Source organism: Pristis pectinata, chromosome 29, assembly GCF_009764475.1.
Source record: "Pristis pectinata isolate sPriPec2 chromosome 29, sPriPec2.1.pri, whole genome shotgun sequence".
Classification (NCBI taxonomy): domain Eukaryota; kingdom Metazoa; phylum Chordata; class Chondrichthyes; order Rhinopristiformes; family Pristidae; genus Pristis; species Pristis pectinata.
In genome coordinates, this window is record NC_067433.1 from 21,094,015 (window position 1) to 21,107,770 (window position 13,756).

Genomic DNA, 13,756 nt, shown 5'->3' on the forward strand with positions numbered 1-13,756 from the left:
TTTGTAAAATTTAGACCAATAAGAAAGAACCAAAAGTGAAGAGCGAGAGGAAACTAGTACTGCCATGTGTATGTACGTCCATTGGATTTCTGAATTTAATAATGTTTGAGAGCTCACTGGTATGTAAGAGTGTCCGTAAATTGGGTGTTGGTATCCTGGGGACTGGTTACTGACTGTATGCAGGACAGTGCTCTCCATTGTTACAGGAACCTGCATTACCACTGCTGATGTCACATTGAATTCTCACAGTCAAGTGGGGGCCAGGTGATTTTTATTTGATTTTTTTTTGATTCCTCAAGTCTGGCTCATCTTCCAAGCTAATGGGGTGCTCTAACTTGCTCCTTGGGTCGATAGCAATAGCAGTTAAATGCTGAGGGAAGTTTTCAAATTGCCAACCGATTACATTTTTCTGACAATAGAGCCACCTGCAGTGAAAGAGAGCCAACTAACTTTGTTCTATCTTGCTTTGTCCAACCTTGAGAATGTCCCAAGTGTTTTGCTTCAATTGAGTACCTTTAGAAATGGTCATTGTAAGGTAGATAGGCATGGCAGCCACTTTTCAGTGGCGTGTACTACAGGTGACAGGCTGCATTTATTGGTAACATCAGGCTTGCATTTTACAGCAGAGGGCCGCGGAGGAGCTTGCACAGGAGCTGGCCCGGCAGCAACAGGTCGAAGATGAAAAGCAGAGGGTGGCAAGAATGCGACAGCAGCAAGTAGAACAGGAGCAGTTCCGTGCCTTTGAAGAGATGATCCGGCGGAAACAGCTAGAGAAGGAACGATTGGAAGTGCTGGAAGAATATGCAAAACCAGAAAATCCTCCCACATCAAAGGACTGCCCCCTCATCCCTGGCATTCAGAGACCACCGAATGCTGGTAGCCCACTGTGGCCTGCTGCAAGTGTTCCAAATGCTGACCCACCTGCCGTAGATCGTTCAACAAAGCCCACGACCTTTGGAACCAACTGGAACAGTGAGGCCTGATCTTATTCACACCTACATCTAGAGATCTTTAACAGTGGTTTTCTTGGTTTGTTCAGTAAGTAACAGGAGAGGAACAGGCTGAAGCATTTATCTCTCCTTAGAAGAGGCAATCTAATAGACATCTTTGGTAGGGGAGGACAGGGAGGTAGTTCCCTTTCCTATATGGAGCAGTGGGTTAGTGTTTCGGGTATTAACTGAAAGGTTGGTGGTGAAGCCCATCCAGAGGTGTTCTTAGCCTCAGGCTGTGGATGCTCAGTGGTTACGTTTATTCAAGGTTGAGATTGATAGATTTTTGGACACTCAGAGGATCCTGTGGGCAGGATGGGAAGGTGGAGGAGCTACAGAATCATACACAAACTTTGTGAATGGTGGAACGGGCTCCTGTGTGGCCCAGTCCCACTTATTATTCTTTTTGTGACCATGACCTTACCAGTGGACCATAGACCAGTGAGCCTTACATCTGTGGTGGGCAAGCCGTTGGAAAGGATTCTTAGAGATAGGATCTATGGGCATTTAGAGAATCATGGTCTGATCAGGGACAGCCAGCATGGCTTTGTGAAGGGCAGATCGTGTCTCAGAAACCTGATAGGGTTCTTTGAGGAGGTGGCAAGGCAGACTGATGAGGGTAGTGCAGTAGATGTGGTCTACATGGATCTTAGTAAGGCATTTGACGAGGTTCCACATGGTAGGCTTCTTCAGAAGGTCAGAGGGCATAGGATCCAGAGAAGCTTGCCGTGTGGATTCAGAATTGGCTTGCCTGCAGAAAGCAGAGGGTTGTGGTGGAGGGAGTGCATTCAGATTGGAGGGCTGTGACTAGCAGTGTCCCACAAGGATCGGTTCTGGGATCTCTGCTTTTTGTGATTTTTTTTTCATTAATGACTTGGATGAGGGGGTAGAAGGGTGGGTTGGCAAGTTTGCAGACGACACAAAGGTTGGTGGTGTTGTGGATGGTGTAGAGAATTGTCGAAGATTGCCGAGGGACATTGATAGGATGAAGAGCTGGGCTGAGAAGTGGCAGATGGAGTTCAATCTGGAGAAGTGTGAGGTGGTACACTTTGGAAGGACAAACTCCAAGGTAGAGTAAAAAGTTAATGGCAGGATTCTGGGTAGTGTGGAGGAGCAGAGGGATCTGGGGGTCCATATCCACAGATCCCTGAAAGTTGCCTCACAGGTGGATAAGGTAATTAAGAAAACTTATGGGGTGTTAGCTTTCATAAGTTGAGGGATCGAGTTTAAGAACCGCAAGCTAATGATGCAGCTCTGCAAAACTCTGGTTCGACCACACTTGGAGTACTGTGTCCAGTTCTGGTCGCCTCATTATAGGAAGGATGTGGAAGCATTGGAAAGGGTGCAGAGGAGATTTACCAGGATGCTGCCTGATTTAGAGAGTATGGATTATGAGGAGAGACTAAGGGAGCTAGGGCTTTACTCATTGGGGAGAAGGAGGATGAGGGGAGACATGATAGAGGTGTACAAAATATTAAGAGGAATAGATAGAGTGGACAGCCAGCGCCTCTTTCCCAGGGCACCAATGCTCAATACAAGAGGGCATGGCTTTAAGGTATTGGGTGGGAAGTAGAAGGGAGATATCAGAGGGAGGTCTTTTACCCAGAGAGTGGTTGGTGCATGGAATGCGCTGCCTGGGGCGGTGGTGGAGGCAGGTACATTGGTCAAATTCAAGAGATTACTAGATAAGCATATGTAGGAATTTAAAACAGAGGGATATGTGGGAGGAAGGGGTTAGATAGTCTTAGGTGAGGTTTAAAGGTCGGCACAACATTGTGGGCCAAAGGGCCTGTATTGTGCTGTACTGTTCTATGAGGATAAGTTAGTATTATAAGAATAAACAAATCCAATGGATTACACTGAGTGGAGATTTGTAAACTCCGAGGCATCTTGTTGAGACGTACTAGATTTTGAGACGAACTGGCAGGACAGGTGGTTGATTTCTCAAGACTCTAAGATTAGGTGACATTATCTCATGGTGAAGGGTCTGCGAAATGTAGTTGCTGTTATCCATTTGGGTTTTTTTTTTAAGCTGTGGGCGACAGGTTTTTAGGCTGTTTAGGGCAACTTCCCTCAAGTCTCAGTGGCAAGGAGAAAGTGTTTTTGTGACCTGAGGACTGTTGGCAGTACCAAGAGGAAACGGATGATGAAAATTAGTGTTGGATGATGCAACTAATCTGTAGATGGTCTAAATAGTGGGAAATGACTGTTAAAATGAGAAGGAAATCTTCAGCCTCCTCTCTGAGCCAACCTGAGTTATCTATCTTTGTGACCATGCTATCACAGATGACATTTGTTCTGTTTCCTGTTCTCCTAACCCCTCCGCCTTCTCTACAGCTCAAAATTGGCCTGCTTTCTTAAATTTCCTGATTCTGATGAAAGGTCATTGACCTGAAATATTAATATAAAAACAAAATGCTGGAAACACTCAGCAGGTCAGGCTTCATCTGTGGGAAGAGAAACAGTTAACATTTCAGGCACAGACACTTTGTCTCTTTCTCAGTTCTGACAAAGGAAATCGATTGAGCTGCAGGAAGGGCGGAGGAGCGGGAGCTCGAGCTTTTCTGTCAGGGTGACCATGGGGAGTGGGATGTCTCTGTTAGGATGAAGCCAGGGTGACCATGGGGGATGAGCTGTAAATGGGTATCTGGTCAGTGAGTGAATGGGAACAGTTAGAGAATGAGAACACAGACGAAAGAACATGGGAGTCATGAACTGCAGAGCAGGAAGACTCGTCCAGTAGATTACGCTTGGTACGTCTTCCTCTCCCAGAGAGAGAAAGGAAGAGCCAATGTTACAGATGGATGAGTGATACAAACAAGGAAAACAAGTTACCTGAAGATGTCGAATTCAATGTCAAGTCCAGAAGGCTGCAAGGTGTCCAGACGGAAGATGAGGTGCTGTTCCTCAAGCTTGCATTCGGCTCATTCAGTTCAGGAGACCAAAGACAGGGAGGTCAGAGTGGGCTGGAGAATTAAAAGTGGCAGACAACAGGAAGCTCAGGGTTGCCCCTGGGGACTGAATGCAACTGCTCCACAGAGCAGTTACCCTTTCTTCATGGTTTCTCCATGAAGATTGGGTAACCACTGAATGCTGGAAGTAGAAATGAATTGTTGCTTCACCGGAAAAGACTGTTTGGGTCCATGGAGGTGGAAAGAGAAAAAGGTGAAAGGAGAAGTGTTGCATTGCCTGCAGTTGCTTCCAGGGCAAGTCCTGTAAGAGGAGGGGAGAGGGTGGTTGGTGGGAATGGAAGAGTGGGCCAGGGACTTATGAAAGGAGCGGTTTCTGTGAAACGCTAAAAGGGGAGGAGAGGGATCGATATGTCTGGTGATGAAATCTCTTTGAAGGTGGCAGAAATTGCAGAGAATGTGGAGGCTGCTATGATGAAGAGGAGGACCCCCCCCACAGCTTCCAGCCTTGTAGTTTACCAGCCCTGCACAGCCTGCTTCCATTGCCCCAAATCCACAAGCAGGCAGGACTGCACTGGCAGACCCATTGTTGCAGCCTGCTCTCGCCTCACCAAACGTATTTCCTCCTCGCCTTTTCCCTACTGAGCTCCATCACAAGTTGCTCTAAAAAGTTCTCTATCCTTTCTCTGCTTGTGATGTGCGTATGGAACGAGCTGCCAGAGAAAGTAGTTAGGCAGGTACAATAAGAACATTTAAAAGACATTTAGACAGGTACATGGATAGGAAACGTTGAGGGTTGGGCCAAACGGGAAAGTGGCACTAACTTAGATGGGTGAGTTGGGACAAAGGACCTGTTTCCGTGCTATATGACTCTATGGTGCAGTCTGCTCCCACTTGGATATCCTCTGTCACTTGGACAGTTTCCAATTCCCTGATCCCAACATACAATCCCTCTGCACTTCCATCCCACATCAGGATGGTCTGTGGACCCTCTGCTTCTTCCTTGGAATGCATGCAGTATACGAAACGAAGTAGATGAGCTTATGGTGCAGTTAGAAGTTAGCAGGTACGATGTTGTGGGCGTCAGAGTCGTGGTTTAAAGAAGATCACGGCTGGGAGCTAAACATCTGAGGACACACATCCCATTGAAAAGACAGGCAGGTGGGCAGAGGGTAGGGGTGGCCTCTTGGTTAAACAATGAAATCCAGTCCTTTGCAAGAAGTGGCATAGGATCAGAAGATGTAGAATCTTTGTGGGTAGAGTTAAGAAACTGCAAGGGTAAAAGCTCCCTCATGGGAGTTACATTCAGACCTCCGAATAGTAGCCAGGACGAAGGGTACAACTTACAACAGGAGACTAACAAAAAAGGCATGTAAGAAAGCCAATGTAACGGTGGTCATGGGGGACTTCAATATGCAGGTAGACTGGGAAAATGTAGTTGGCAGTGGATCCCAAGAGAAGGAATTTGTAGAATGCTTTTGAGATGGCTTTTTAGAGCAACTTGTGGCTGAGCTCACTAGAGAAAAGGCAATTCTGGATTTTGTGTTGTGCAATGAACCAGATTTGATTAGGGAGTTTAAGGTAAAGGAACCCTTAGGAGGCAGTGATCATAATATGATAGAATTCACCCTGTAGTTTGAAAGGGAGGAGCTAAAATCGGATGTATTGGTATTACAGTTGAGTTAAGGTAACTACAGAGGCGTGAGAGAGGAGCTGGCCAACGTTGATGGGAAGGGGACACTAGCAGGGATGACAGTGGAGCAGCAACGGCAGGAGTTTCAGCGAGTAATTTGGAAGACGCAGGATCGGTTCATCCCAAAGAAGAAGCATTCTAAAGGGAGGATGAGGCAACCGTGGCTGACAAGGGAAGTCAGAGACAGCATAAAAGCAAAAGAGGGCATATAATATTGCAAAAATTAGCAGGAAGCTCGAGGATTGGGAAGCTGTTAAAAACCAACAGAAGGCAACTAAAAAAGCAATAAGGGGAGGAAAGATGAAATATGACTGTAAGTTAGCCAATAATATAAAAGAGGACACCAAAAGTTTTTTCAGGTAGAAGAGAGATGAGTGGATGTTGGACTGCTGGAAAGTGACACTGGAGGGGTAGTAATGGGGAGCAAAGAAATGGAGGATGAACTGAATAAGTATTTTGCATCAGTCTTCACTGTGGAAGACACCAGCAATATGCCAAAATTCGAGAGAGTCAGGGACAGAAGTGAGTGTAGTCGCTATTACTGAGAAGGTGCTTGGGAAGCTGAAAGTTCTAAAGGTGGATAAGTCACCTGGACTGGATGGACTATACCCCAGGGTTCTGAAAGAGGTAGCTGAAGACATTGTGGAGGCACTAGTAGTGATCTTTCAAGAATCACTAGATTCAGGAATGGTTTTGGAAAACCGCAAATGTCACTCCGCTCTTTAAGAAGGAAGGGAGGCAGATGACAGGAAATTATAGGCCAGTTGGCCTGACTTCAATGGTTGGTAAGATGTTAGAGTCCATTGTTAAGGATGAGGTTTCGAGGTACTTGGGAGCACATGATAAAATACGCCGAAGTCAGCATGGTTTCCTTAAGGGTTTTTTGCCTAACAAATCTGTTGGAATTCTTTGCGGAAGTAACAGGCAGGATAGACAAAGGACAGTCGGTGGATGTTGTTTACTTGGATTTTCAGAAGGCCCTTGACAAGGTGCCGCACGTGAGGCTGCTAAACAAGATAGGAGACCACGGTATTACAGGAAAGGTACTAGCATGGATAGAAGATTGGCTGACTGGCAGAAGGCAAAGAGTGGGAATAAAGGGGACCTTTTCTGATTGGCTGCTGGTGACTACTGGTGTTCCCCAGGTTCACTGTTGGGTCTGCTACTTTTCACGTTATATGTTATTGATCTGGATGACAGAATTGATGGCTTCGTGGCCAAGTTTGTGGATGATACAAAGATAGGTGGAGGGGGAGGTAGTGTTAAGGAAGCAGGGAGTCTGCAGAAGGACTTGGACAGGTTAGGAGAATGGGCAAAGAAGTGGCAGATGGAATACAGTGTAGGGAAGTGTATGGTCATGCACTTTAGTGGAAGGGATAAAGGCGTAGACTGTTTTCTAAATGGGGAGAGAATTCAGAAATTGGAGGTGCAAAGAGCCTTTGAGTCCGAGAGCAGGATTCCCCAAATGTTAACTTGCAGGTTGAGTTGGTAGTAAAGAAGGCTTATGCAATGGTAGCATTTATTTGGGAGGACTAGAATACAAAAGCAAGCATGTAATGCTGAAGCTTTATAAGGTGTTGGTCAGACCACATTTGGAGTATTGTGAGCAGTTTTGGGCCCCATATCTAAGGTAGGATATGCTGGCAATGGAGAGGGTCCAGAGGAGGTTTACAAGAATAATCCTGGGGATGAAAGGGTTAATGTATAAGGAGCATTTGATGACTCTGGGCCAGTACTTGCTGGAGTTTAGAAGAATGAGGGGGTGATCTCATTGAAACCTACTGAATATTAAGGCCTGGATAGAGAGGATGTGGAGAGGATTTTTCCAGTAGTGGGAGGGTCTAGGACCGGAGGGCACAGCCTCAGAATAGAAGGACATCCCCTGAGAACTGAGATGAGGAGGAACTTCTATATCCAGAGGGTGGTGAATCTGTGGAATTTATTGCCGTAGACAGCTGTGGAGGCCAAGTCATTGGGTATATTTAAAGTGGAGGTTGATGGGTTCTTGATCAGTGAGGGCGTCAAAGGTTACGGGGAGAAGGCAGGAGAATGGGGTTGAGAGGGAAAAACAAATCAGCCATGATTGAATAGCGGAGCAGACCTGATGGGCTGAATGGCCTAATTCTGCTCCTGTGTTTCCTGGTCTTTATCGTCTCTAAAGCCCAACCAGTTCCCCTCCACCAACACACTCACTGGCCTGGCTGAATTTGTTGTCACATTGGACATCTTCTCCTTCAACTCCATTCACTTTCTCCAGATCAATGGTGTAGCTGTGGGCACTGGGAGGGCCCCAGCCATGCCTGTCTTTCTGTGGGATATGTGGGGTCGATCTGTATTTCAGTACTACCTGGGCCCATTGCCTCCATTTTCTCTGGTACTTCAGTAATTGTATAGAACCATAGAACAATACAGGCCCTTCGGCCCACCATGTTGTGCCAACCTTCAAACCACACCTAAGGCTATCTAACCCCTTCCTCCCACATATCCCTCTAACTTAAATTTCTCCATATGCTTATCTAACAATCTTTTGAACTTGTCCAATGTATCCACCACCACCCCAGGCAGCGCATTCCACGCACCAACCACCCTCTGGGTGAAAAACCTCCCTCTGACATCTCCCTTGAACTTCCCACCCATTACCTTAAAGCCATGTCCTCTTGTTTTGAGTGTTAGTGCCCTGGGAAAGAGGCGCTGGCTGTCCACTCTATCTATTCCTCTCAATATCTTGTATACCTCTATCATGTCTCCCCTCATCCTCCTCCTCTCCAATGAGAACAGCCCTAGCTCCTTTAGTCTCTCCTCATAATCCATACTCTCTAATCCAGGCAGCATCCTGGTAAATCTCCTCTGCACCCTTTGCAACGCCTCCACATCCTTCCTATAATGAGGTGACCAGAACTGGACACAGTACTCTGTGGCCTAACCAGAGTTTTGTAAAGCTGCATCATCACTGTGCGGCTCTTAAACTTGATCCCCCGACTTATGAAAGCTAACATCCCATAAGCTTTCTTAACTACCCTATCCCGACTTTCAGTGATCTGTGGATATGAACCCCCAGATCCCTCTGCTCCTCTACACTGCCCAGAATCCTGCAATTTACCTCGTACTCCGCCTTGGAGTTTGTCCTTCCAAAGTGTTCGACCTCACACTTCTCCGGATTGGTGCTGCTTCCTGTTTTCATGCAGAACTTGACTATTTCATAACTTTTGCTGACAATTTCCACCCTGTTCTCACCTTCCCAAGGCCAATCTGACTCTGCCCTTCCCTTTTCTGGATCTCAGGAGATAGGCTAGCTACCAGCATCCATTACAACTACCACAGCTCTCTTGGCTATATCCCAACTTGCCTCCAGTAAGGACTCTGTTCCATTCTCCCAGTTCCTCCATCTCAGTCATAGTTGCTCCAATAATGAGATTTATCGTACAGGTGCCTCTAAAATGTCTTTCTTCTTCCTGATCCGAGGTTTTGTTTGTGAGATAAAGCAGGGTGGAAACTGGTAGCAAAAGTAACTAAATTGTCGAGTTCTGCATGAACACAGGAAGCAGTACTAATGCAGTCATTGATGTACCAGAGAGAGTTGAGGGAGTGAGACCCCTCTTCCATCGTTAACAAAGCTCTTGACCACATCTCATCCATTTCCCATGCCTCCACTTTCACCCCCTCTCCTCCAGACAGACAAGGGTGTAGAGTTCCCACATTTAAAGATCATCCTTTGCAACAAGATTCCACCAGCAGACACACACTCTGCTTCCTACCGAGCATTTTGAAGAGATCACTCCCCTCATGATTCTCTGGTCTGTTCCTCTGTCCTCACCAATCACTCTCCATCTGAAGGCTTTTTCGTGCAACTGCAGGCGATTCAACACCTGTCCTTTAACCTCTTCCCTTTTCACTATCCAGGGACCCAAGGAGTCTTTCCATGTCAGCAGCGATTCACTTGCACTTCCTGTCTTGAGTATTGCATTTGGAGTTCACAGTGCGGTTGTCTCCACATTGGAGAAACCAAACACAGATTGGGTGAGCACTTTGTGGAACACCTGCATTCAGTGTGTCTGGGAAATGCTGAGCTTCCTGTAACACACCACTTTAATTCTTCGCCACTCTGACCTCTGCCTGTGGCCTCCAGCACTGTTAGAGTGTGCCTTATGCATGCTTGAGGAACAGCACCTCATCTTCCGTCTGGGCACCTTGCAGCCTTCTGGACTTATATAACTTCAGGTTACCTGTTTTCTCTGTATTATTCATTCATCTGTAACATCGGCTTTTCTTTCCTCTCTCTGGGGGAGGAGGACGTACCCAGCGTAATCTGCCGGACATGTCTTCCAGCTCTGCAATTTGCAACTGCCACATTGTCTTGTCTACGATTGTTTGTCTGTTCTCACTCTCCAACCGTTCCCATTCACACACTGGCCAGATACTCCTGTTTACAGCTTATCCCCGTAGTCACTCTGGCTCTACCCCATCTGAAACCTCCCCCCCCCCCCCCCCCCCCCACCCCACCCCCAACAGCACCTCTCGTGCAGCTTAACAAGCTTTTGTTTCCTTCCCAGTTCTGAAGAAGGGTCTTTGACCTAAAATGTTAACTGTATCTCTCTTCTCACAGATGCAGCCTGACCTGCTGACTATTTCCAGCATTTTCTGTTTTTATTTTATATTTCTAGCATCGGCAGTTTTTGCTTTTCAAGGTACACTTGTTATAGAGGCCTAGCCATCACCTATTTAAAGAGGAGGCAGGCTGTATGTGTATAGTCTGTTACTTCTATTTATCACGCCCTGTTCTAATTGGCAACTTAAGAAAACTCCCCACACAAGTGTGTGAAGATAATGGGCATAAAAACTGGGAGCAAGAGTAGAGCATTTGGCTATTTAATAGGATCATGAAAGCTCTGATTATAACTTCAGCTTCACATTCCTGTCTACCCACGGTAACTTTTCACCCACATGCTCATCAACCTCCTCCTTAACAATATTCAAATACTTTCTTCCCGAAAGGACAATGGAAACAGTATTCCAAAGATCAGAGCCATCTGAGAGAAAAATGGTTCTCCTTTGTTTTAAATGGGTGACTCCTTATTTTTGAACAGTTAACACCCAGCTCCAGATTTTCCCACAAGAAGACACATCCTTTCCTCATCAAACCTCGGGATCTTGCATTTCAATTCCCATTCAGTCTTCAAGGTTCCACTGGATGCAAACCCAGCCTGTCCAATCTTTCCTTGTTAGACAAACTACCATTCCAGGTACTGGCCTAGTAAACCTTTGATCTGTGCCTGATACAGTAACATCCTTTCTTAAATAAGGAAACTAGTTCTGCATATTAGTACTCGATGAGGTTTCACCCGTGCCCAATGTAACTGAAGCATGCCATTTCTAATTTTGTATTTAATTCCTCCAGCAATAAACAATAACAATATTAATTTTCCTAATTAGTTACTGTGCTTGCATATTAGTTCTTTGAAGCTGTACATTAAGACATCCCAGCCCCTCTACATCTCACAACTCTGCAATCTCTCGCCATTTAGATCATGTGCATTTTTTATTTTTGCTGCCAATGTGGACAGTTTTGCATTTTCCCCACATTATAATCTATTTGCCAGATCTTTGGCCACCAATTCAACCTATCTGCATCCCCATTGTAGACTCCTTCATGGCCTCTTCACCGCTTGCTGTCCTAGCGGTCTTGTGTCATCATCAAATAGTGTGGATGCAGTTACGGGAAGTGGTGAAATGAGAGTAAAGAATTGGAATATCACGCTGACAGTGTGAGGCGCGAGGAGGCTTGAGTCAAGTTATAACCATCAGTAACGATACTTGGAGCAGAACAGCTGACGTCCTTCCTGTGCGTTTTAAGCAGCACATTTATTATTTGAAAATGAGTAGTTTCAGTTTCTTTACCTTTCCATTTTCTGGTGCTGATTTGAAAGAAGAAAATATGGCAAAGATCAATTTTTATTTGACATATCCTGTCTTGCTTTCTGAGGTCTGTGAGGAGATGTACAGCCAACACCAGCAGCTACTGTTGATGAGGAGGTTATTGTTCTTAGAACACAGGACATGGGAAATAGATAGCCAGTAGCTATCTACCCTTTCAGTGCCTCTTATAATTTATCATGAGGGGCACAGATAAGGTGGATGGTCAGAATCTTTTTCCCAGGACGGGGGAGTCTAAAACTATAGGACATAGTTTAAGGTGAGGGGGAAAGATTGAAGGGGACCTGAGCAGTAAGTTTTTCACACCCAGGGCGGTGGGTATGTAGAACGAGCTGCCAGAGGCAGGTACAATTACAATGTTTAGAAGACATTTGGATAGGTACATGAGTAGGAAGGGTTTAGAGGGATACGGGCCAAATGTAGGCATGTGGGGCTAGCTTGGATAGACATCTTGGTCAGCATGGACAAGTTGGGCCAAATGGCCTGTTTCCATGCTGTATAACTCTATGGCTCTAATTTTATATACCAGTATAAGTGTTCAGGCACATGTAACTCGGATGCTTGCTGTGTGCACATGGTTTTTTTTTGTTCTCTGTTCCAGATTTTTCTGCAGACAAACTCCGTAATGTAGTAGTTTCTAAAGGCCTGTGTCAGCAGTTTCTCCAGCTCGCTGAGGCCAATACAGCCCAAGGAGTGGAAACCTGTGGGATACTCTGTGGAAAATTGGTAAGGGCAAAATGTGAATCACTAACAGGATGAGTTCTCATTTCTTGGTTGCCAAGCAGGCCTGAGGTGTTCAGTGTGAATACCTATTCAGAACTGGGAACAACCAGATATTCATGATTATGTCAGGGTGTTACTGGGAGCTCAATTAATTATTGATTAAGCTTTATATTTTGAAATCACCTGGTTAGACACTGGTGTGACTCTTGGGCTCTTCTGTTAGTTGCTATTCTTTCATTAGATTGCAATAGCACTAGTTCAGTACCTGCTTTCTCTAAACTTTTGTCAATGTTGGGAAGGTGTTGGAGCAGTCCACTGAAATCTAACACCACTTCCCACTACTCCATCTCACACTCAGTGATTGTCATCTGTCCATAGTTCACTTGAGCTCACCCACCACCCTTCCCTGAGAGATGGAATTGAAACACATCTACATCCTCAGAGCACCACACCCTATGAGAACTCTAACGCCATGTCTTCCCCAAACCTTTGGGAGTCCCAGTCTCATTCTCTCCACCACCCCCTCCCCTCACCCTCTGCCCTTGTTCATTTCAAGTAACTCATTGAGCATTGCCTGCTTCCTACCTGGTGAGGTTTTCCTGCTTCCTCAGCTTCCACTGGAAGGTTCCTCAGCCCAGATTTTCCACTCAGGAACACTGCATTTGCCACTCTTGTCCATTGCGTGTTTTTGCATATTGGGAACGAGAGCTGTTCTGCCACCAACAAGGGATAACTCAGGAGCATGATAAGACTGTTGGTAGTTGGTTTATTATTGGCACATGTACTGAGGTACAGTGAAAAACTGCTTTGCATCTCATCCATACACATCATTTCATCGCCTCAGTACGTCGAGGTAGTACACGGCACCAGCATTAACAGAATGCACTGTCACGTGTATCCTCTTGGTACCTAAATCTATAGTGCTCTCATTTCTCTTGACCCTTCCTGAGTTGTTGGACTTCTTGTCCAATGTCAGTACTGAATGAACAGAAATTTCTTCCAATTAGACACTGCAAAGCCTGAAATCAGTGTTGTTGGTCAGGCTGTGTTCTCAACTGACTTACCATCTCTTTGCCTGGCAACAGTCTGAAACTGAACCAGGCAGTTGGTACCATATGTGTCATATTTAGCACCAGCAGTTGTCTGTAGGACAACCCCCTACCCCCACACCCCACTCTCCAAACAGTGGTGGTTATAGGGGACTTAATATAATCAAAATAATGGAAGTCATAGAACTTACGGGAAGTTGGGAAGTCATTTTGCAGCTGTATAATACTTTGGTTAGGCCACATTTGGAATATTGTGTGCAGTTCTGGTCACAGTGTTACAAGAAGGATGTTGAAGCTTTGGAGAGGATCTACAGCAGACACTATTTTCACTGGCTCTCCACACTGCTCTGGACCACCAGGACAACTGCAACAAATACCTCAGGCTGTTTTACATCCACTACGGCTTGGTGTTCAACGCCATTATCCCTTCAAAACTTGTTGTCAAGCTCCAAGACCTGGGCC

The 13,756-nt window shown here is 45.7% G+C and overlaps 1 protein-coding gene across 4 annotated transcripts in view; it reads left to right on the forward strand.

Annotated features, from left to right (window-relative positions):
- Positions 1 to 13,756, forward strand: part of LOC127584237 (STAM-binding protein-like) — a 77,241-nt gene that overhangs the window by 22,152 nt on the left and 41,333 nt on the right. For all 4 annotated transcript variants that reach the window (XM_052040867.1, XM_052040870.1, XM_052040871.1 and 1 more), the window contains 2 exons: positions 624 to 972; positions 12,124 to 12,248. In XM_052040867.1, coding sequence (XP_051896827.1) covers positions 624 to 972; positions 12,124 to 12,248 — 474 coding nt within the window. The remainder of the gene's footprint in view (positions 1 to 623; positions 973 to 12,123; positions 12,249 to 13,756) is intronic.